We start from the raw sequence: 21700 nt of genomic DNA, 5'->3' as shown, positions 1-21700 counted from the left end.
CCCTTTTTGGTTGTCCCACGTAGTGACAATTTTGTAGTTGTTTGTGGGCAAGAATGATAAATCGGTGCACCATGATGGGGTGAAATGATAAAATGCCTTGGGTTGAGAAATGAAAACTCGCTAGAGTTGAAATGGACTCGCACATGCTCTTTTTGTCCATTTTTAAAGGGCTTTGCAATTCATACAGACGTCTAGTAAATAAGAGAGCTGGATGTTATAATTGCATGAGCCCATTTAGCTAAGCACGTGCGAAGAGCGTTGAGCCCATTTAACCAAGCACGTGCGAAGAGTGCCGCAATGGCATTGGTTACATGTAACGCAAAATTTCTCTGACATGCTTTAATTTTAAAATATTAGCAGGCATGAGCGGAGAAGAGAGGGTATCATCAAGAATGGCAGCCAATAACATAGCATTTGATTACTTTAAAAGCCATAGCAATATAGCATGGTATCTGATTACTTTAAACGCCATAGCCCCACTTCGAGCCGGCCTTTAATACGCTACAAAAGGTCACGAAATTTACAGTTGAGATCCTATCAGTAATTTTCGTTTCTCCCCTTTGGGAAGAAAAATTAAAAGGTAGGTACCACTAGATAATGTTCGTAGAGAGCTTGTGGTGTTCCGGCGGAACAGGATCAGCAGATGTTGGCCCGCCAGTCGAGCGGCAGCAGCGACTCCATTCCGGCGGCGGGGTCGAGCGGCTTCCTGAAGGAGACTATGTGGCTACCGACCATGTAGGCGGTGACCCGATCGGACACCCGAACGTCCTCCATCCGCATCTCCCTCAGCCGCTGCGCGTACTCCGGCCCGGACACCAGATCCCACACCACACCCATCCCGCCGGGCTTCAGCACCCTCACCATCTCCCCCAGTCCCCGGCCCCTCTCCGCCGCCGCCGCCGCCGAGGCCGGTGATTTCCCACCCGCCCGCCGCCCCAGACCGCTCAGGTGCACCGCCGAAACCACCACGTCGAAGTACCCGTCCGCGAAGGGCAGCCGCCGCGCGTCCCCCTCCCGGCACGTGACGTACTCCTGGACCCCCTCCGCCCGCGCCCGTCGGAGCGCCGCCACCGCCGTCTCCCTCCGGCCGTCCAGTCCCACCACCCGGCCCCCGCTCCCCTCCTTCTTCATCTGCATCGCCACCGCGTTCAGCAGCATCCCGCGGCCGCACCCCACGTCGAGCGCTGTCCGCACCGCCGACCAGTCCGGGACGGCGGCCACCATCCGCTGGGCCATCTCCCAGCGGAGGGCGAGCGAGGAGTAGAGGACGTCTGCGGCTGCGTAGAGGAGGCAGAGCGCGGAGAGGGCAGCCACGGAGCCGACGAACCCGGCGGCGAAGCGGAGTGCGGGAAGGGGGGCAGCGGGGGCGACGGCGCGGAGGAAGGCGAGGACGTGGGGGAAGTAGAGGAGGAGGAGGAGGGAGAGAGAGGCGAACAGGGCGGCGTGGAGGGCCAGGAAGGCCACCGTTTGCCACTCATCCGTGCCGTAGATCGCGTGCAGCTGCGTCCAATCTCTGCCTCCTGCCGCCGCTTTCCCCATCGATGCGTCGGTGATTCTCTAAATCCCAATTCCCTCCGATCCCGCCACAGATAGATCTCTCGCTCTGCTCGGCTCAGCCTTGGATTTCTATTTGAGAAGCAATCAGGGCCTGCCAGTGATAGGCCAGCTGCATTTGAACTAACGGCGGTAAATCCGGCATGATAAAACTATATTCGACGATAAAACAATATAAGATGCGAGTTTGAAAGAAGTGTCATTTAAAAATAAAGCGAGGAAGTGGAACGAGGATTAAATAGAGGAAAGAGGTTGCTTTCGCCGTTGCCTGTCCGTCCACCAAATCCGTCCGGGGGGTTGGTCCACGAGTGGACTTTTTTTCCCCACGGAAAAGAAAGAACGTCCCCAAGTGCCGGCAACCGCCGGATTTTGACCAAATTTGCCCCTGGATTTCGGGGATTGCCCTTTCTGCAATGAATCTGCTTAGATTGGCTGACCGAGCCCGTTCACGGAATAGCAGAAGCACCAACCGTCTTTGGTCGCGGCTCCTCAGGAAGTCGAGATACAAGTTTCGGAGGGTACGAGTTGAAGCCACGTTAACGAAAAGAGGCCGACGCTGTTGGAGACGGAATATTTGATTAATGCTCAGTGACGGTGCTCCTCGAGTTGGTTGGAGCTTGGAGGGCAGAGTGATATTTTTCGGAAAAGGACGCGAGACGACGCGTTGACGTGGCAGACCGCCGTAACAGGGGACCGGAGATTGAGGTCACGATTTCCCACCTTTTTGTTGAGTCCTTTGCCCAAAGTACCCTTGTCTTTTAACTTGAAACTATAATGATGTCACCCATGGTGGTAACAACGCGGAGAATCTGGAAATTACACTGATCGCCTAGATTTGGTTTCTAACCTTATGCATATCTGATCTCATGGGCATTAATTTTTTCTCCCAAATATGAAGTTTATTTGCCAGAATTCATGATAATCTCAAATCAGAGTCTAGTATTGTGTACAATGATATAAAGAAGCTAATGTTGCCATGAATGATGCTAACATTTATTATTAATAACATGGAGGAGTAGCACTTTAAGCACTTTAAGTAGGTTGTGGTTTTCGAAGTTCGAAAATCAACTATTAAATTATGATGTTCGAGGCACAAAAATAAACTTTTAATTTCTTTTTTTGGTATTTGCTTCATGTTATTTGTTGTGATTTCATTGTTAATGAGGAATTGAAGTCTCAAGGCAAAAAGAAACATGCCCAAATATGGAGGGGAGATTAGTATAATTACTAATTTACTTTTTTTTTTTTTTTTAAGAAAGGCACTAGCTCTACGTAGGAAGTAGAAAAGGAACATGCCCCACTTGCTAATATCGGTCAAGTTCAACTTGAGCATATATAGAACCAAACAAACAAAGTAGTTTATTTGAGTTTCAAAAAGAGTTAGAATGAAGAAATACGGATGCCAGTCGAATTTATTTATGACAAGGATAATTGTTTCAAAAAAAGATATATTTTTACATGCACTGTTTTCATTTTAGTGAACAAAAATTTATCAAAACGGAAGAAATGGAGAATTTAACATGCTAGCAGATGGAAATTGAACTTTTTACATGGAGATGAAAGTGAAAGAAATCCAAAGGCATAATCAAATTCGTTCAACTATGAATAGACAACATAACCAAAGTTGAAGAGTAACTAAACTGCATTCCAACAAAAACTATAAGCTGAAAACCAGCGTGAGAATTAGCCTTTGTATTGCTAGCTTGCGAGTTGTTTGAAACATGCACGGCTTCACTTGGCATGAGCTAAGGACTAGCTTATTTTACCAGCTGGCAGTTCTACTTGGCAAGTGTGCTCCCTAATGTTTTATTTTTTTTAAAAAAAATCATGCTATTAATCATACGTTCACAAGAGCCAAAAAATTAAAAAATAAAATATATAGCACAAGAGTCAAGAACAGTAAAAAGGACGCTTGCCCCTTGCGAGATGATCCTTTTGTTTGAAGTTACTCAATCAACTTCTCTTCTATTTATTATTTTCAATCGTCAACACTGACAACAAGATGCTTGCAAAAGCTCTTCTTAATTGAAACTACCTAAAAAGCCAGTATACATATCAAATATTATTTTACCAGAGTCCTGAAAGAAATATATTTTTTCCCTAAAATATCAGAAATTGACAGATTTGTTCCCACCTACATTAGTGATAAAAGCATGCAAATTTAAGCATTTTTCTGACAGAAATGGCACGAAATTAACTTTTGAAGAACTCTTCTTCTAAAAGGAGAATTTTTTCCTAACTTGTGCAGCACCAACTTTTGAAGAACTCTTCTTCTGAAATTAACTTGGTCATATAAAAGTACCAACTTTTGCAGCTTTTTCGAGAAAGCACTAGCTTCTATATGACCATGTATGTAAGAGTATGACATTTGAAGCCATCCGTGAATTCAAAACCCTATAGCTTTTCTTTTTGTGAGTGTATCGTGTGTGTGTTGAGTTTGTCACTGAATGGTCCGACATGGTAGGCCGGATCTGAGTGTCTTTTAGTGCTGGCCCAATGAGGTTATACTCACTTGGCCCATGAAGAGTCGGCTCCATTAGGACAAAGATGGGCCGACCTAGTTGTCATTCTTGACCTGGTAGATAGCGGCATGGTGATCCCAAATCTACGACTCCATACCCAATCACGTGCCATCTCATTCAAACGAGGACCACTGCCCAATTTTGAAGTAGTTTTTCTTTTTCTTTTTTTTGTCATCTCATTATTGGGTGTTTGATATGAGTTGGTTACAAATTGAGTAATTTTAGTACCTGGTAGGTTGGGAAGGAGAGTAAAAACTGTATTGTCAACCAAGAAATTAATAAATGTCTTATATTTGATTGAAGTTTTTATAAGGAAAGATCGAAAAGTAACTTTTTTTTTTATTTAAGAATAAAATTTATATATTTCATAAAAAAATTTATATTGGACATAAATAAATACAATATTCACCAGCTGAAAATTAGAATAATTTTTTTTATTATTCTTTATAATTTATCTAAAAAAATAGATATGAGCTATTTTGTAGTATGCTATTTTATTATAGTCAGCCAAATATATAATAATTATTTTTAAAATATTATATTTTTAGCTAAAAAATATTTTTTTAGAAAATTTTTTTTTAGACCTTCAAACTATTTTTTTTCGTCATCTAATTGTTTGGTATTTAATAAGATTTGCTCCCAAATGCGAGATCAACAAGTTATCCGTGCACTAAATGGCGACGACGAATATTAGCATATAACAAGTAGGCCGGTCGGTCCGGTGGAGATCAGTGGGTCGAACCACCCATCACCTTTGCCGTGGGTTCGCTGTGCATGATGATGGAATGCTACGTGACCGGCTGAAGCCATTGCAACCTTTTTTTTTTCCTGAAAAATGAAAGCTAAGCACATTCCTAGGAACGAACCTCCTCAGCCACTGCTCTTAGTTACAACCACTGCTCTTTCCTCATAATTTTTCCCCTCCTTTGTATGGCCTGGTAAAAAAATGTTGATGCTGTTGGTAGCTGTTCTCCAACTTTGTAATTGGGGCCAGTTCCTCCTCCTTCTCCTCGGCCTCCTCTGACCTGCAACATCAAAGCTATCATGGAAAGTAGATAAGATTCAAATATTTTTTCCATCATGATAATTATTGTCATGTTTGGTGATTTTAACGTCTAAAATGTGCCATGTATTCATGGTTAAGCAAGCGTATGTTTGCATGTAAAAATATTCCAGTCCATGTTAGCATGTATTTAAGGGGAAAAAAAAATAATCTCGAAGTTCAATGTTTTTACTTATAATCTGATATTTTTGATAAATAAAAAAATAGCTGTATCAGGGGGGTGCAAAAAAAAAAAAAAAACTTGTCCATGTTACTAATTATGCTTAAAAAAGAATGTAAATGTTTGTAAAGTTTCTAAAGGCATCCTCCAAAGGTCCTGAAACGTTGACAGCAAAGCAAAAGTTTCGCATCTAGATGCTTTTTGACTCGGCGACATCTTGGTGCCCTACCAAGAAAGTTGGTCCAAACTTTTCTGCCCAAAAACAATTTTATATATATATTTAAATTTAGGTCAACATAGATATATCCTATATATGGCTGATATATTATCTTCAGTCAAAATTTCATTAAGCTTATATTTTTGACCGTTCCTGTAGCTAAAATGGATCCTCTGTATGCTCTTTTTTTTAATAATTTCAACGTCAACGCCATGTCACTATTGATTACCTAGTTCATCCGCCTTCCAAATCTGTCTTGCCTTTAGATTCACAATCTAATCACATGTGACGAGTTATTGGTTGCCCATTGATGCAAGCAGTATTATAATAATAGATGGTTGCACAAAACATTAGATGTTGTCTTACATTGCAATAGATTGAACATGAAGCTGGCAAATATTTAAAATATTTTATACAAAGTACTGTTTCTTTTTCCGAAACAATGGATATTCTACGGGTGCAAGAATTCTGAACGTGTACACACACGCAAAAAAAGAAAAAGAAAAAATCTAACATGCCAACATAGCTATTTGCCTGAGATAAACGTTGGATCCGCTTTCTAATGACATCATCTAACCAATCAATAGTAGCTCACTCTGAGACCTCCATTAAAGATGCCATGAAGATGTCTAAAACTATTCTAATGGGTGATGGTTACAGCTTAGCCCAAAAAAAAAAAATAGTTAAGTTCTGCAACATGTGAACAATTACCGAACAGTTAACACACATCTTCTTTACTCGATAATTGATGCTGACTCTTATCTTATACAAACAGCATTCATTCAGAGGGCTTTAAGTATGTTTGTTCCTATTTGCACTTTGCTATTCTTATTTTTTAATCTTTTTTGCTCTTTTTTATTTTTTTTAACTTAGGCATGAAAAGATTCCAGTTCGGCATTCTTTTAATGGTTTTTTATTATTTTATATCACACAACGGGCCTTTTTCATCCAAATACGGCCAAAATAATTAATATAAATATATTATTTATTTATTCATATGGTACTCTTTTTTGGAATTATCCAGTGGGCGCTTGATTAGGTTAACGGCTTAAAATTTTGAAAAACAAGGGAAGCTATCTCTAATTGACTATGGACATGACAAGGGAAGTAATCTCTAATTAACGGTCTATTCGGAGGGCGGTTTGGATACATACCTTTCTCTAAATCAACACTCCATTTATTAGAGTGGTAACGGGGGAGCACATTTGGGAACAAAGGAGTCTATTTAGGAGGGTTTGGGTTGTATCTCTAATAATTGGTCTTTCTTTCTCGACATCAACTGTTGGATCACAACTTAGAATAGTATGTTCCGACGGATTGGATGACATGCAACCTTTGGCTACAAAATAAGTTGAAGTATGGTGTTGAATCCTTTTCGATGATAGAAAATTTGATGATCTTTCAATCAAGAATATGAACGATCGGACAGTTACATTGGCCAGTGTGCTGTGGCAGGTAGCCAGCTAGTTACTAGCCATGAAGGAGTGACGATCGAAGTTTGTCCTGGACGTCAATACCATGAGCAGCATGGTGCTGTGGTTCCGATTGCCATGCCCCCCTTCCTAGTTTTGGGAGAGGCTTCCGCAATTGAGATAGCTGAATTAATGCCCATTTATTGGAGAAGTGTTTGGATACACACACTTCTCTAAATTAAAGTGCATTTATTCGAGTGGTAATGGGGGAGTGCATTTGGGAAACAAAGGAGTCTATTTAGGAGGGGTTCTGGTTGTATCTCTCCCGCAAAAGAATGACTGGCCTTCCTTTCCCAGCATCAACCGTTAGATCGCATCTTGCACAGCTCTCGAAGCATTCTAATCTAACCTCTACACAGATCTCAAGGCGGAAATTGCGCGATCCAACGGTTGCGGCTAAAGGAGGTGAATCATTAAAAGATAGAACGGGAACGATGGAGTCCCGCGCCGGAAAGTGGAAGCGGCTTTATTTGTACGTATATCTCCGCTGATTCCATCCAGTGGAAAAGAAAAAGAAAAAGAAAAAGAAAAAGAAATGAAACCAAAGCGCAAGAAACTCCACCGTCCCACTCTCCCCTCCTCCAAAAGACCCAACCTCACTCCCTCGTATCAAAACGCCACTACCCCCTCCCCTTCTCTCTCCTCTTTGTTTCTCTCTCCTACTCGCCTCCTTTTATTACCTACCCCTCTTTTTATGATCTAGACTAGATATTTTGTGGAATCTTAGCGGCGAAGTCTAGCTCGGCCTGGGAAAGGCGGCGCTTCCTAGGTGAGCTTCTCCAGAATGAGATAGCTTTTCGGGTTTTCTTTGTTTCTTTTTTTTTTTGTTTTCTCTCTCTGTTTTTTGTTTTTTCTTTTTACTTCCGTCTCGTTCTTTGGGTTCTTTGAGAGCTTGGTTGTATTCTTTGGGCTCGGGAGTGGTGTTTTCGTGCCCTTGGCTGCTTCTGGTAGTGATTTCTTGAAAGAAGTTAGGGTTCTGTGCCGTGGGATTTGCGGCATTGCCGTTTGTCGGTGCTTTGGGTCTAGATCTTGGAGCTTTTTGTTTTCTTTCTCCAGAAAGAAGATTTTGGTGCTTGTTAGAATTTGCGAGCGATTCGGAAAAGAATTCGATGGGTTGGGTTATTTGGGATTTTGCTTCGATTTCTTATCTATCGTTTCTCCTCCTTGCAAGTTGCAAGCCAAGAACGGGGCTTTGATGAGCGAAGTCTTCGTACGTCTCAAGATTCTATTTTTCGTTTTTAATTTCCCGTATCTTTCTACTTTCCTTCTATTTTGTGGTGTAACATGCTTGCTACTTAATTTCTTCTGAGATTAGAAAGAAAAGAGCCTCATATCTGAAAAGATAGCGAACCTGTTTGAATTTCTAGTGGAGCGGCGAAGGATTTGGCAATGAGTAGGATAAACTTGTTTGAAGTCATATAATTGAACGATGTTTGCTTGGTTCAGAAACCTTCTTTTTCCCCAGTAAAATTGTTTTTATATGCTGATCTTCCTCTCTCGTTCTTCTGTTTCTGAGCAGGTTTCTTAAGTTTGGTGTTTTAGAACTGCAAGTGTAATCAGCGCATCATGTTGTTCGCTTGGATAGCTAACATTGGCTTGAGAATCTCGGCATGTCTTGGTGCCGGGTTGATGGTAATTGTTATCATGCCATTTTCCCAAGCATACACTAATGAACGAGATGGTATGCTATACACTTGGCTGTCTTCGCTCTGTACATTTTTTTCTTAACATTGGAAACTATGTTGTTTTATTTGCCCTTTACTCTGAAGCTTTAATTCTGGTACGGGTTATCTAATGGTATTACTTCTTCAAATAAGATTTTAAAAATGTCATTTCTTTTCATCTACTTTCTGTGAGCATTCTTGTTCAAGCATCAGTTGCCTTTATAACGGTTGCTGTGCATCCTAAGATGCCGGGTGCACGCCTTTAATTGTCTAAGCTCCCTGTGTGTGTGTGTGTGAATTTAGATGCTGGACAAGTGTCAACCTGTCAGGTAGGATACATACATCTCAGCCTTCATTGTTGGACCCTTTGGACCATGTGTCGGCTACAATTGATGGTCCAATTTTATTTATTCTCTAGGGGAAGCTAGAAAATGAAAAAGAAATTGTACGATGGAGAGGTGATGGAAGTAGGTCTGTCTGGTTGTGACAGCACATGTAGATGAAAACTCCGGGGAAGAATTTGTTTCTCATTCTGGTTCATGGTTTTGGCTGTAACATTTTTAAGTTATAATGTGTTTCACAAGCTTTACTTGTAAAGATGAACTTTTTTTCCTTAGAATTGTAACAAATGTGTACGAGAGAACTCAGAGGAGTGTAAAGATCGTTAATGCAGAGGAAGTTACCACACAAGCAATAGGATAAAGGTAGATAGCCCTTGAGATACTTCAGATACCAGATGCAGGCGACATTTTGACGTAGGTAAAAGGTCAGTTTAGATGAAATGCCTTGGCAGGTGAAGACCTGCTATCAATAGATGTGGAATTATGTAGAAAATTTGAACCCTGGAACTCTTTATGCAATCATATCCAAACAAAGGTTTTATTTCTATTTTTATGCATGTAGCTATGCTGTTTGATATAAGTGGAATATATTAAAGTTTGTATTTTTCAATTACAAGCTGACAGCAGGAGCTAAAAACATTCATTCAGTGGAACTATAAATTTTATGTTGTTTTTAATTCAAAGTCGTCCAATGAATGAGAGAGCATGGTCCAACAACGAATTCAGGAAAATATAATGTTTCTTCTTCCTGTTGCTTTTCTTTGTGAAGTTGACTGTGTAAAAAGGTGGTACCATAAAGGTCACTTATATCTTCCTGTTGCATCAAGTATCTTTTATAAATTCTTATTTAAGTTTGTTTCTTTTTGCTAATGTGTTATGTTATATTGATTGCATGATTTTATTCTTAGAATAACACAAAGTTATGGGTTTTTATTTTGTCTTATGGGGGACACACACATATTATGGTAGTTGATTTTCAGATTTTCTTATAGCTACACATTCTGTTTACAGTTTATATCTTCTAAATCTTGTTTTCCTTTCAGTTTATGCCATAAATAGCTTGTATGCTGCACTGGGCTCGCCTCCTCTTCCTGGATGGTTCTCAAATGGAGGAGACCCCTGTGTAGAGGCCTGGCAGGGTGTCCAATGCATGGACTCGAATATAACTGGAATGTATGGTGATTTTCCTGCTAATGATTTTTTTCTTTTAAGAAAGCTTTAGTTCATGTTTTCTCATTGATTTAATTTTTGATAGAGTGCTCAATGGAGCAAACTTGGGAGGACAACTTGGTGATGGATTAGGCAATTTTACTTCAATATTAACGATGTAAGTTGCGTCCCCATAAAATCTCAATTTTCTATAAACATGATCAGGGAGTTGATTTTATGTTGTCATTGCATCATTCTGGAGACAAATTACTGCACAATGCCTTTTCAGCACCAAACATTCATTTTGTTGTTCATGTATGTCTGGATAGATCATCATGGATTAAAATGTTTTTTTTTTTTTTTTTTGCTGTAGAGATCTGAGTAATAATAATATTGGCGGAGGTATACCGGAAAATCTACCTGTTACCATGCAGAGATTGTATGTCTTGACCCAAATCATCAGAATCCTGTGAGAGAATTCTGTTCAGTCTTTCTGTGTTGTCATTTTGATTGGAAATTTGTACTTTCTTGTTTGTGGCAGTTTTCTTTCAGCTAACCAGTTCACAGGAAGCATCCCAAGTTCTTTGTCAAAGTTAACACTTCTGACAGACATGTAATTCATTCAAACGATTATAGCTTCAGCTATCTTTCATATTAGTAGCTGCTATGGGTAGTTATCCTTTTTTTTCTTCTGATTTTTGTACCCTCCAGGTCAGTCAATAACAATCATTTAACTGGAGAATTGCCAGATGCTTTCCAGTCTCTCACTGGCCTAATAAATTTGTGAGCTGTTTTACCCTACACAAGTCATCTTTTTTATTCTTCGGCTTTTCTTTTTACTTTACTGACTACTGGCATTTTAAAACTTCAAACTAGTGATCTTTCCTTTAACAACTTGACTGGGCAACTGCCATCGTCAATGGGGAGTTTGTCATCTTTGACAACATTGTAAGTATTTTCGTCGTTCTATCAACTAATTTCATTTTCATGAACATATTAATCTTAAGAATCTTTGTTTTGTAGGCATGTGCAAAACAATCAGCTTTCCGGGACCCTTGATGTATTGGCAGATCTTCCTCTCAAAGACTTGTACTTTCCACACTTACAACACCCCCCCTCCCCTCCCCTCCCCCCCCCCCCCCCCCCCAAAAAAAAAAAAAAGAAAAAACACACACACACACACACAAATCATTGCTTCTTTTGCCAGTGTCTTAAGAGGTGGAAGAAACCAAAAAAAAAAAACACCAACACACACACACACAAATCATTGCTTCTTTTTGCCAGTGTCTTAAGAGGTGGAATTGGTCAAGGCAGTTGAACTCTTAAGATCATAATTATGTCTATGGGAGTGTGGAAATCTATGATAGAATTGGGACTAAAATCCACCTATTTGCTTATACATTAGTGTAGTTCTGAGAAGAGCTTATGCATTAAATTTAATGTACCGAAATCAGTAAGCTCTTTTATTTTTTAGTCTTCTTGGCATTGAGCTCATGCCAATGTGAGCCCATTTCAGTTGCTCCGTGATTCAGACTATCACTGGAGTAGGTTTTTCCATCAAAGTGGTCAAGACCATCAGACTGGTAAGGTGGTTGGTTTTGGCTACTGGTTTCTGTCATTTTTCATCAGTTCAGCCAAACCACTTCACTTTACTTCTGACATGTAATTTTCTGTTTCACTTTAGCAATGCCCAGTTGGCTTCTATTTGAGAGCAATTAGTTTCGGATATAGTCATAATAATTGACATGAGCCTGAAGTAGGTAAAAAGCTGTTCTGGCATCTCATTATATATAGGCATCTAAAGGGGGGAAGGAATTTGTGTAAAGTAATTGTTTTATATGAAAGTTTTTAGTATGAGCTCTCATGCATGAAGTCCATCTTGGAGACCTGCTTCTGCCATAGAAAATCATTAAAGAATTTAGGCATGTTTTGTTATACCATTCTCTACCCTCTTGTAGACTTCTACATTTTCCAATTGTGGACTAATCTATAGATCAACCCAAATGCTGGAAACAAAAGATGTTGAAAGTAGAAGCGTAAGCATCTGAAGAAGCTATTACAGGTACACGGTATCTTCATGTGCTTGTGGTGGTGGCTTGTCAGCAACTCACAGTGCCTTGTTTACCTTTTCTTCCTCCTGAGGGTTAGAGAAATATATTTCTCCTCTCTACAAGTGGTGCCTTAGAACCCTTCAATGTTTTAAACCTGAAGCCTGTGGATACTTTCTTAGAACTCTTCCTCCTCCTCCTCCTCCTCTGTGTCCTTGTCGTCGTGCATTGACTAATCATATTGTTCAAAGCCAGCTCTGATTTCAAATTTTATGAGCTTCTGAAAAACATGTAATGTTTGAGCATTCCATGTTTGTTCCTCCTTGTGCAATGCATGTGCCTCAGCACAACTGCCTCTCTCTTGCACCTCATTCCATGTTTTAAAGTCACTTTGGCTACCTTCAGTGCACCTACAAACTGATGCACAGGTCTTTTACTTATAGTAGCTTTCCCCTTATGTGTTTTTAATTTTTATTTTATAAACTTCAACAGGAATATAGAAAATAATCTGTTCTCTGGACCCGTGCCTGTGAAGTTACTGAGTATTCCAAATTTCAAGTAAGAGCGTTGTTGTATTTGTATTTTGTTTATTTTTTTTCTTGGTTGATATATTCTATTTGGATGTGCTAGAATCATAATGAATGCTAAATTTGAAATTCCAGTGTACCAAAAAATATCCACCTTGTTTTCTATGTTAATTTTTAGCTCATTTTAATCATCCTGTGGAAATCCAGTTAACTGCAGAGCACAATTTTCTTTTTTGCAAACTCTCAGTTAATGAATCTGCTATGCAGAGAGGATGGGAACCCATTTAATACCAGTATATCTCCATCATCAATGGTGCCACAACCATCATCGCCTCTTTCGAAGGCACCACCTGCTCCTGGTACCATGCCTGCAAACTCTTCTGATGGACCATCTGCTCAGCAAAGTGCCCCACCAGGGAAAAAGAAACACCTTTCAACCATGAGGGTTATCGGATATGTTCTTATTGCGGTGGTTTTATTTATTGTTGTAGTGCTGATGGTGATCTTTTGTATGTCAAAATACCAAGAACGAAAGTCTAAGCATGGTGAATTATATAAAAGTCAGGTAGGGAGGGTTAGCAAAGGATCTAAGGAGCCTCGAAGCAAAGGGCATTTGATCATGCCAAAAGATGAAGCTAAAGAAGGTAAGCCTTCCACCCTCCATAAACTTTGAATTATTAGTTTTTCTGGTTCCGTTTTTTTCCTTAAACCTTGAATCTGGGAAATGATTGTCAGCAGTTGCAAAGGAGGTTCCCGAGGAACGGAAGAAGGAACCTGAAATGGATACGAGGATTACTGGTGAGGTTCACTGTAGTTGATCATCTGTCAGCATTTGTTACTTTTGCTAGTTCAGCTACATAAGAGAGAACTTATAAATTATCACTGGCAGTTCCAGAGGAGACATCTGCAAAACAGAAAGAACATGTAATTGAAATGGGAGGGACAAGCATACTTGTAATGCCACCACCTCCCGTTGAAAAAGTTATTGTAAATCCCATTGCCTCTGCTGAAAATATTGCAAGGAGTCCACCACCTGAAAAGATATGTCCCCCAACTTCTGCAATATCCTTTTCCGTTGCATCTCTTCAGCAATATACAGACAGTTTTACAGAAGAAAGACTGATCAGAGATAGTAGGCTGGGCAAAGTATATTTGGCAGAGCTTCCTGATGGAAAGGTACTCCTGAGTATGAATTTCACATTTTTTTTCAAAAAACTTGGAAACATTCTATCGAGTAGAACAGGGAGGTGTTGTCTGTTGCATTAATTCAGATCTGGTGAAGCTTATCGAATCTCCATAGTTCAAAAAATGTGGAACTTTTAATGTTTGTTCAAACATGGGCATTATCTTGATAATGAACCCTCAATTTTAACAAAGATTATTAAATCCTAGCTATGAAAATTCAATGCTTCATAAAGTTCATTATCTTTGATCACTTATTTTTGAAGATCGTAATCTTAATGGTTGGATTTTCTCTCTATGATGTCACATTTAATCTAAAACGGTAAACTCATGAATTTTTTAAATTTTTTTACCACATGTTCCATTATGCACTACTAGTCTTCTATAGCTGTAAACCTCAACTTTAAGTCCAACTTTTCATGGCTAACTTTATGCGTACTACTGTTCTGTTCGGTTTGGTAATCCCCCATCCCCCACCTTATCACCACCATGAAAAAAAAAAAAAAAGAAGGGATGATTTTTTTGTGCATATGAATTAGCTGCTTTCTCATTTTTTGGGGGGATTGTACCACCGCTCTTACATCTAAATCTGTGGCTACTCTCAGTATGCACCATTATTGGTAAAATTTGAAATATTAATTCACATTATGTAAATAGGAATGCAACATCAACTCCACAGCCTCTCTAAAAGATGACGATGGTTGTTATCTTCTTATGGTCATAAGAGGTGATATTAGTGCCCTTATCTTATAACTATTTTTACCGTACAGCTATTGGAAGTTATGAAGATTGACAATGTGAACTCAAGAATACCAGTTGATGTGTTTCTAGAGCTGGTAGCGAATATCTCTGAACTTAGGCATCCTAATATTGTTGAGCTTGTGGGTTATTGTGCGGAGTTTGGACAGCGTTTACTTGTCTATAAGTACTTCAGTAGAAAGACCTTACATGATATACTTCACTGTGGAGATGATCTCAACAGGAAATTATCATGGAATGCCCGTCTCCAGGTGGCCCTTGGAGCAGCAAAAGCATTAGAGTAAGAGGGATTTTTCTTTTGTTAATAATGGTTTAGAATTATTTTCTTTTATTTAACTGTTTGCTCGACAAAAGTGTAAACTCATAGACATAGAACATCTGATTTTGTCCTGAAGGTATCTTCATGAAGGCTGTGAACCACCAATTGCCCATCAAAATTTTGAGCCTGCCAATGTTCTCATTGACGATGAGCTTGCTGTACGTGTTTCTGAATGTGGCCTTGCTTCACTAGTGTCATCCATCTCAGTGACTCAGGTGAGCTTTTGTAATAAGATATTGTGTATATGGGTCTTACTGTTTTATTTAATACATGATTGCTTAATTTAAATCTAAATGATTGTTTTGGTTGAAGAAAATCAAGCAACCATAGCCTCATAATTAAGATTCTAAATAAATTTCTCAAGGACATATAATTGGAATTCAACAAATACTTTGTTGAAAGGAGTGATAAGATTGATGTGACCTGCTACATGAGGGTGGTGATACATGTATAGGCCCTATTCTGACCTTGACCAAGCATACATTTATAAGAATGCTACAATATGTTTGACATTAGGCATTCTATGAGGACATCGATACATGTATTTAATGCTCCTTAACCTTTGCCAGCAAATCTTATATGTTTGACTTTATAGGTCTATATACAATCTATCAAAACTTGAGAATGTTGTATTACTTGCTTTTGTACTCAATCTAAACCCTCTACTGACCATTCTTGAATTCATAAGGACGGCAATTTTGGAGCTAGAGGACCTTCCATGAAACTTCTACGAGCCATTTTGAAGGTGTAAATGTGGAATAGGGACATATAATCAATAATAGGTTTAGCAGCTAAAGCTAACGTAATTGGAGAGCAACCCTCCAAGATACCTCCAGACTTGGAAAGTCTAAATTGGAAGGAAAAAAATGCTAGTTTTGGTATATGGATTTGCATTAGTCCATGATTGCACAGTTCATAAGTGGAATAGCGAAATTTGATGCAAGTCAGGTGGCTTATGAACCTGTGATTTAGTAAATTTCTGGATGTAATGCATTAGCTGCCTTTCTAGAGGCATTTGAGATTTAAGCATGCGATGATGCGGATGTTCCTTTAGAAGCTACAAGTTGATTTAAAGCTCCAATATGGGATTAGAATAGAGTATGGCTCCTGTTAGAAATAAGGTATTTAATACTCTTTGGATAGGGTCAGGAGTCCTACACACTATAATTTTTGGTTGAGAAGTGTTTGACAAGTATTCTTGTTGATTATAACTTGTTTTGGTAGCTTGATAGATTGAAGAAGCCATGTATTCATTTATGATGAATATATTTCAATTACGCAAACAAATAAAATTACCTTTGCATCGCGGATTGCTTGAAATCATGAGGGAATTCACTTAACCCCTATTTTTTTTCTTCCATTTGCACTATCTGGTATAACATTTGTTAAAATGCACCAATATCATAACTTTTAGATGATGATGATAATGGAAAAGGGGGGCTCCAGAAGAAACAAAAAGATAATGAAAAAGGGGGCTATCTATTAATGAGATTTTCATGCATGTTTTTCCATATAAACCTATTTGGAATCATACACAATGTCACGCTCCAAACTTGTCATTTGGGTTGGCCACGTGACACGGCTGCATGAACCCTAGAGCGATGCCCTAGAGATCATGCAAGGCTTGAGATGAACAAATTCCAAAAACTCAATAATTAATAGCCAAATAATCCAACTAAATAAATCCACCATATTCAAATAATCAAACTAATCCACTTACAAGATATTCAATTGTTCATTTGGCATCAGAAAATATACTAATAAAAACTCTATCGCACAAACTCTATGTCGATCTATTTGAGACTAAGGGCTCGTTTGGTTCACGGAAAAAGAAGGGGGAAAAGTGTGGTCAACGGGAAAGTAATGAGATGCCTCTTGTTTGGTTGGAGTTTTCAAAGAGAGAGATGGAAAAGTTGTATTCCCACGGGAATATGATTGCCATATTTCATGGAAAAGTTACTTTCCCATGAGGCGGGAATCACTACATTTTTATTTTTTTCCAAAAAGGCCCTTCAGCATTAAAGAAGCATTAAAGACCTAATTTTTATTAAGGGCATAATAGGAATTATACATAACTTTTCCAGGAAAGTGGATGGCCAACCAAACATAAGCACTTTGTAAATTTGTCACTTTCCCATGGTCAACCAAACATGCTAAAAGTACTTTTCTAGGCATCCTCTTCCTAGGAATTTGTTTTTCAGGAATCATATTCCTTGGAAGGAAAATGCTTCCTGCGAACCAAACGAGCTCTAAGTGTTATGCAACTCTGAAAGAAAAAGAAAAGAGGTGGTGTGAGCTTTACAGCCTGGTAAGAATTTTCAGACACCCACACTTTTATAATAATAATGAGTGATTGTCAAATAATTATTACTTATGTAAACTCCATGCCACAAAATACCATGATCATAAAATGTGCATAGCAAACACATCTTTTAATACAATAGGTTGCATTAAGTAATCATCTTAATTTATCATATATCGGATTTGATAATATTTAGGTTCTCAGCTCTAGACTACTACAACCATGTTTCCGGCCCATGGTGGGATATCAATAGTACTACATTTTCGGCCTGTGATGGAGCGTTAATAGCATGACGTTTCCCGCCCGTGGCGGGATATCAACAATACTACATTTTCGGCCTGTGATGGGGCATCAATAGCATGACGTTTCCGGCCCGTGACAGGCATTAACAATACCACATTTTCGGCCTGTGATGGGGCATCAGTAGTATTGCATTTTTGGCCTGTAACGGGGTATCAACATTGTGGCTAGTTCGGAGCACTACAACCAACCATGCAAATATACAATTCAATTACATGCTTGTTATGTGAATATAACTCAACATCATGCTCTTTTACAAAATTCGATACATGCAAGTATCCAAGCCCACACAAATCAGAATCGGTAATATATGGTGCATTCTTTCATAAAGATCCACACATACTTAACTAAGTATATCATATATAACCATCATATACCATACAGAGCAAAATCATTGATGCACAAAATAGTTTATATATATAGGCGATTAATGCCCGAAAATTCTTACATGTACCGGTCTCAGACTTAAGAATCGCGAACACCGATCCACTTCTTGATCTACAAACTCGGAGGCAAAGTGTTCTGCTCAACACCTTCTTGCCCAGACGATTTCTCACCAACAGAGTTAGATCTTATCATCAAAATAATCATAACCACCCATGGATTATGGGAGATGATCATAACAAAGTCAGCCCGAACCCTCTGCTAGAGCCGCATAATGCCGATCCGGAACCCCCCTAGGGCCGCATGGCTGACCCGGAACCCTCCTGGGGTCAAAGGTCATCTAGGCCCATCAAGATGTTTGGACCTCCGCAGGGCCGTAAGATTTCTAAATGGAGGAAGAGTGGTGAAAAGAGAGAGAGAGAGGAGAGAGAAGGGAAGAGCGAGGAGAGAAAAAGAGAGCTCCCTCTCAGAACCCAAGACTCCAGTTAGCGCTCAACTGAAATCTCTAGTGAGCGCTGTGAGCCAAGGCCGTTGGACGCCAAGGGGAGAAGAAAGGAACTGGCGGTGGTTTAGTAGTGGCGATCGGCAAAACCTGTCGGTAGTGAGGCAAAAGGGGGTGTGAGGATCTTTAAATAGCTATTGGAGGCTCTTGTAGAAAACCAGGATGGAGGAGAAGAGTCCGTCTCCTACAAGTCGAATAGGGTTCTATTTTTTTTTTCCATCTCCTACTCAAACTCTTTCATCTGGGCCGGTCAAGTGGATTAGGCCCAGTTTCTTATTAGCTGGGCTGGGTGTTACACACAAACCTTCATACGATGATGTAGGTATGCTTATACATCACTAGGCATGGTGATTAATTTAGTGATGTTTGTTGAAGAAGCCAACTTCTCATATAATCTTAAATAATTAAATATAGAACAATTAATAAACATATTAGATTTTATGCAATTGTTCCATAATTTTTTAGTGCCATCAGTCTGTCATATCAATGTTAACTACATCATCATGCTCAACATATGAAGTCACCCTTTTGCAAAATTAGATAAAAAAATATATTCTAATTTCATCAGGAAATCCAAGTACACCTCTTTGCTATATGTCACTACCCTGTTAATGGTATATGTTGCAAATGTGTATCATCAACCACAATGCTAGACTGGAAAGAACATGTATCCTTGAAAGTAAAGAAATGTCCTAATGTTGTTGGTGCAGATGATCAAAAGTATGTTAGAACTGGCGGGGGTGTGAATGCTTTCCAAATTAATCGGTGAAACTCGCTGAAATTTATAGAAATTAAGTAATAAAACATGCCACATGTCAAGCAATGTAGAAAATTGCATAAGGTTTGGGATTGCTATAACTGCCAACAAAATGGGCATTTTGTAAAAACTTAATGAAATAAACATCATAAAAATAATTCACACTTTATTGCATCATATTGTTAGAAACAGATATAATTATTGGAAAGGAAAATGCAATGGAGATGCATGACCATGGATAGAATTGAACATGATTACAGATAGTGAACCAATTGAAAGTATGGAAAGATTAAAAAATGCTTTTAGGTGCTTGCTTCTATGATAGCGGGATTTTGAGGTCTTGGTAAACTAATGGATAGCTTTTATCCTGTAATTACATGAGAAAGAAAAACAACTACAAGCAAAAAAATCAGAGGACCGTACTTTTAATAATAAACCGATCAAACTTCTGTGAATGTATAGAAGTTCTTTAAAAAAATTGATACTGCCTGACATATCAGCTTTTACAAAACTGAAATTAACATGTAATACCTGATAATTCAGAAGCATGGATTCTGAATTCAATTCCAAAACCATTTATGCATTAGTAACTGTGTTGTCATGTGAATAGCAGTTGTCAGGTCGTATGCGTGCATTATACAGTTATGAAGCCCCAGAAATCAATGAAGCTGGGTCATGTACCGATCGGAGCGACGTTTATAGCTTTGGAGTTGTCATGTTAGAGCTCCTTACTGGACGGAAACCATTTGACAGGTAACAAATATGTGCTTTTGCCCTAGGAGAGCGAGACTTCAATTGGCCATTGACTTTGTTATTTTTCTTTAGAAAATTCATGAGGATTTGTAAACTTATCTGTTTTCTTCCCTAAATTGTTGCAGTTCACGACCTCGCATAGAGCAACATCTAGTGAGATGGGCCAGTTCTCAGCTTCATGACATTAACACCTTATCAAGGATGGTGGATCCTTCTATCGGTGGAAAATATTCTGAAAAATCATTATCACGGTTTGCTGACATCATTAGCCGTTGTATTCAGGTAAAGTATTGCTTTTTCTTGCTTGGACACCCACCTCACAAACATGGATGTAGTTGCTAGGGCTCAACTATGGTGCAAACCTACTTTCTGGATTACCGTTCTCAAGCATGCTTTCAACTTGATCTGCTTTCATCTATAAAAATTGCGAAGCAAGCTAGTCTTTTTTGGGAAGAAAAAAGGATTCTTCATTTCTTAGAAAATTAATTCAGGAAGAAAAATAGTGGTAGGCATCTATCTTCCTCTTATCTCTCTCTCTCTCACTGCAAAAGGTTAAAGGCGTGAGAGAGGTGGGAACCCCTTATTTCAGCCTTATGATTTTTTTTATCTCTATAATCTCAGGGGAGGGTAAAACTGGTTTATTATTAATCATTCGGGTATTTCTTATTAATTCCTTTGTTGAAATGTATGATAATCGAAACACACAAATGCTCATGCAGGCATGTGCACATCGACATGCAAACTTGACATGAGATCTTTCTCTTGACATTACTGCAATTATATAGTATAATTCTTAAACATAAAGATCTTTCATGATCTCCTATGTCTGATCATTTTATGACATCTCTTATGGGTGTTTGGTAATCCGAATTTGATTTAACAGCTGTAATTTTGCAATCAACTACTCTTTCCAAAGATGACCTAAAAATGGAGATGCAATGTTCCTAACAGATTTTAATTCTCATTGCCTTCAGAAATAGCTGAACTTCATGTTAATTTATGTAATCTGCAAGCATGGATAAACCCTTTTAACTATTCAAAGAATATACAATACAGAAGGTTTAAACATCGCGGTCTTGATGAAAGGCATTGATATCAGCATCATCGTGTAAGATTTCAGTGAAGACGAAGATGAATGAGTAGCGAAATAATGTAAATAGTGGAAATAGTTTTGTGTGCAATTTGAACAACACATTCATCGTAAATGGTTCTACATGCTATCAGCATATTATATGGAAATTTTGGTTCTAATGTTAGATATTATCATGCAGCAAGGGCCAGAATTCAGGCCTCCGATGTCTGAGGTTGTTCAAGATCTTACTCGCATGGGAAAGTATGCGAAGGCGGCTTCAGATCGAGACTTACAAAGACGTTAGCTATAAGCTGATGCGATTGCTGAAGGTGAAGAAATACTTGGCTCCCTGCTGAAGAGCTGCTCGCCAAATGTAATTATTTGTGGGCACGTGGCTTCCCTATTGACGTGGTAACGAGTCATGGTCTGGTCAAAGCCCATTAGGACTTTGACTTTGGCATCGCATTCATACTGTGCTTCATGATGCTTGTGGTTCTTGTATGCTTATTGATGTTCCATTTGTTTATTTGTATCCAAGCATAACTTAATTCGTTATACTTCTTTTATTCGCCTCCGCTGTCGTTCTAAAGAGTCGAGGGGTCAAGAGGAATCATCTTTTTTATGATATATAGGAGTGATGGGATTGGTTGACG

The 21700-nt window shown here is 39.0% G+C and overlaps 2 protein-coding genes across 11 annotated transcripts; one reads left to right on the top strand and one right to left on the bottom strand.

The window, feature by feature from the left end:
• Positions 1-381: 381 nt before the first annotated feature.
• Positions 382-2152, bottom strand: LOC103721465 (S-adenosyl-L-methionine-dependent methyltransferases superfamily protein). Its single transcript, XM_008811688.6, has one exon. It carries the CDS (start codon positions 1537-1539, stop codon positions 637-639), a length of 903 nt encoding a protein of 300 aa, XP_008809910.1. The 5' UTR covers positions 1540-2152; the 3' UTR covers positions 382-636.
• A 5278-nt stretch (positions 2153-7430) lies between these two features.
• Positions 7431-21604, top strand: LOC103721466 (protein STRUBBELIG-RECEPTOR FAMILY 3-like). 10 transcript variants are annotated; one of them, XM_039125741.3, is made up of 18 exons: positions 7431-7757; positions 8508-8669; positions 10037-10166; positions 10249-10320; positions 10516-10581; positions 10684-10755; positions 10854-10925; positions 11019-11090; positions 11166-11231; positions 12683-12748; positions 12985-13361; positions 13453-13515; positions 13607-13893; positions 14670-14938; positions 15054-15192; positions 19836-19975; positions 20101-20257; positions 21247-21604. In XM_039125741.3, the coding sequence occupies exons 2-18, from the start codon at positions 8555-8557 to the stop codon at positions 21349-21351; spliced, it is 2268 nt and encodes a 755-aa protein (XP_038981669.3). In that variant the 5' UTR covers positions 7431-7757; positions 8508-8554; the 3' UTR covers positions 21352-21604. The 10 variants fall into 10 exon arrangements, with proteins under 10 accessions (XP_038981669.3, XP_038981673.3, XP_038981671.3 ...); XM_039125745.3 differs by having other exon boundaries at positions 7433-7757; positions 13456-13515; positions 13613-13893; XM_039125743.3 differs by having other exon boundaries at positions 7433-7757; positions 13456-13515.
• Positions 21605-21700: the final 96 nt, after the last annotated feature.

Source organism: Phoenix dactylifera, chromosome 1, assembly GCF_051530095.1.
Source record: "Phoenix dactylifera cultivar Ajwa chromosome 1, Ajwa_hap1_PhDact_Kaust_v1.1, whole genome shotgun sequence".
Taxonomy (NCBI): domain Eukaryota; kingdom Viridiplantae; phylum Streptophyta; class Magnoliopsida; order Arecales; family Arecaceae; genus Phoenix; species Phoenix dactylifera.
Note: the sequence above shows the minus strand (reverse complement) of the source record. Positions and strands in the feature narration are given on the sequence as shown.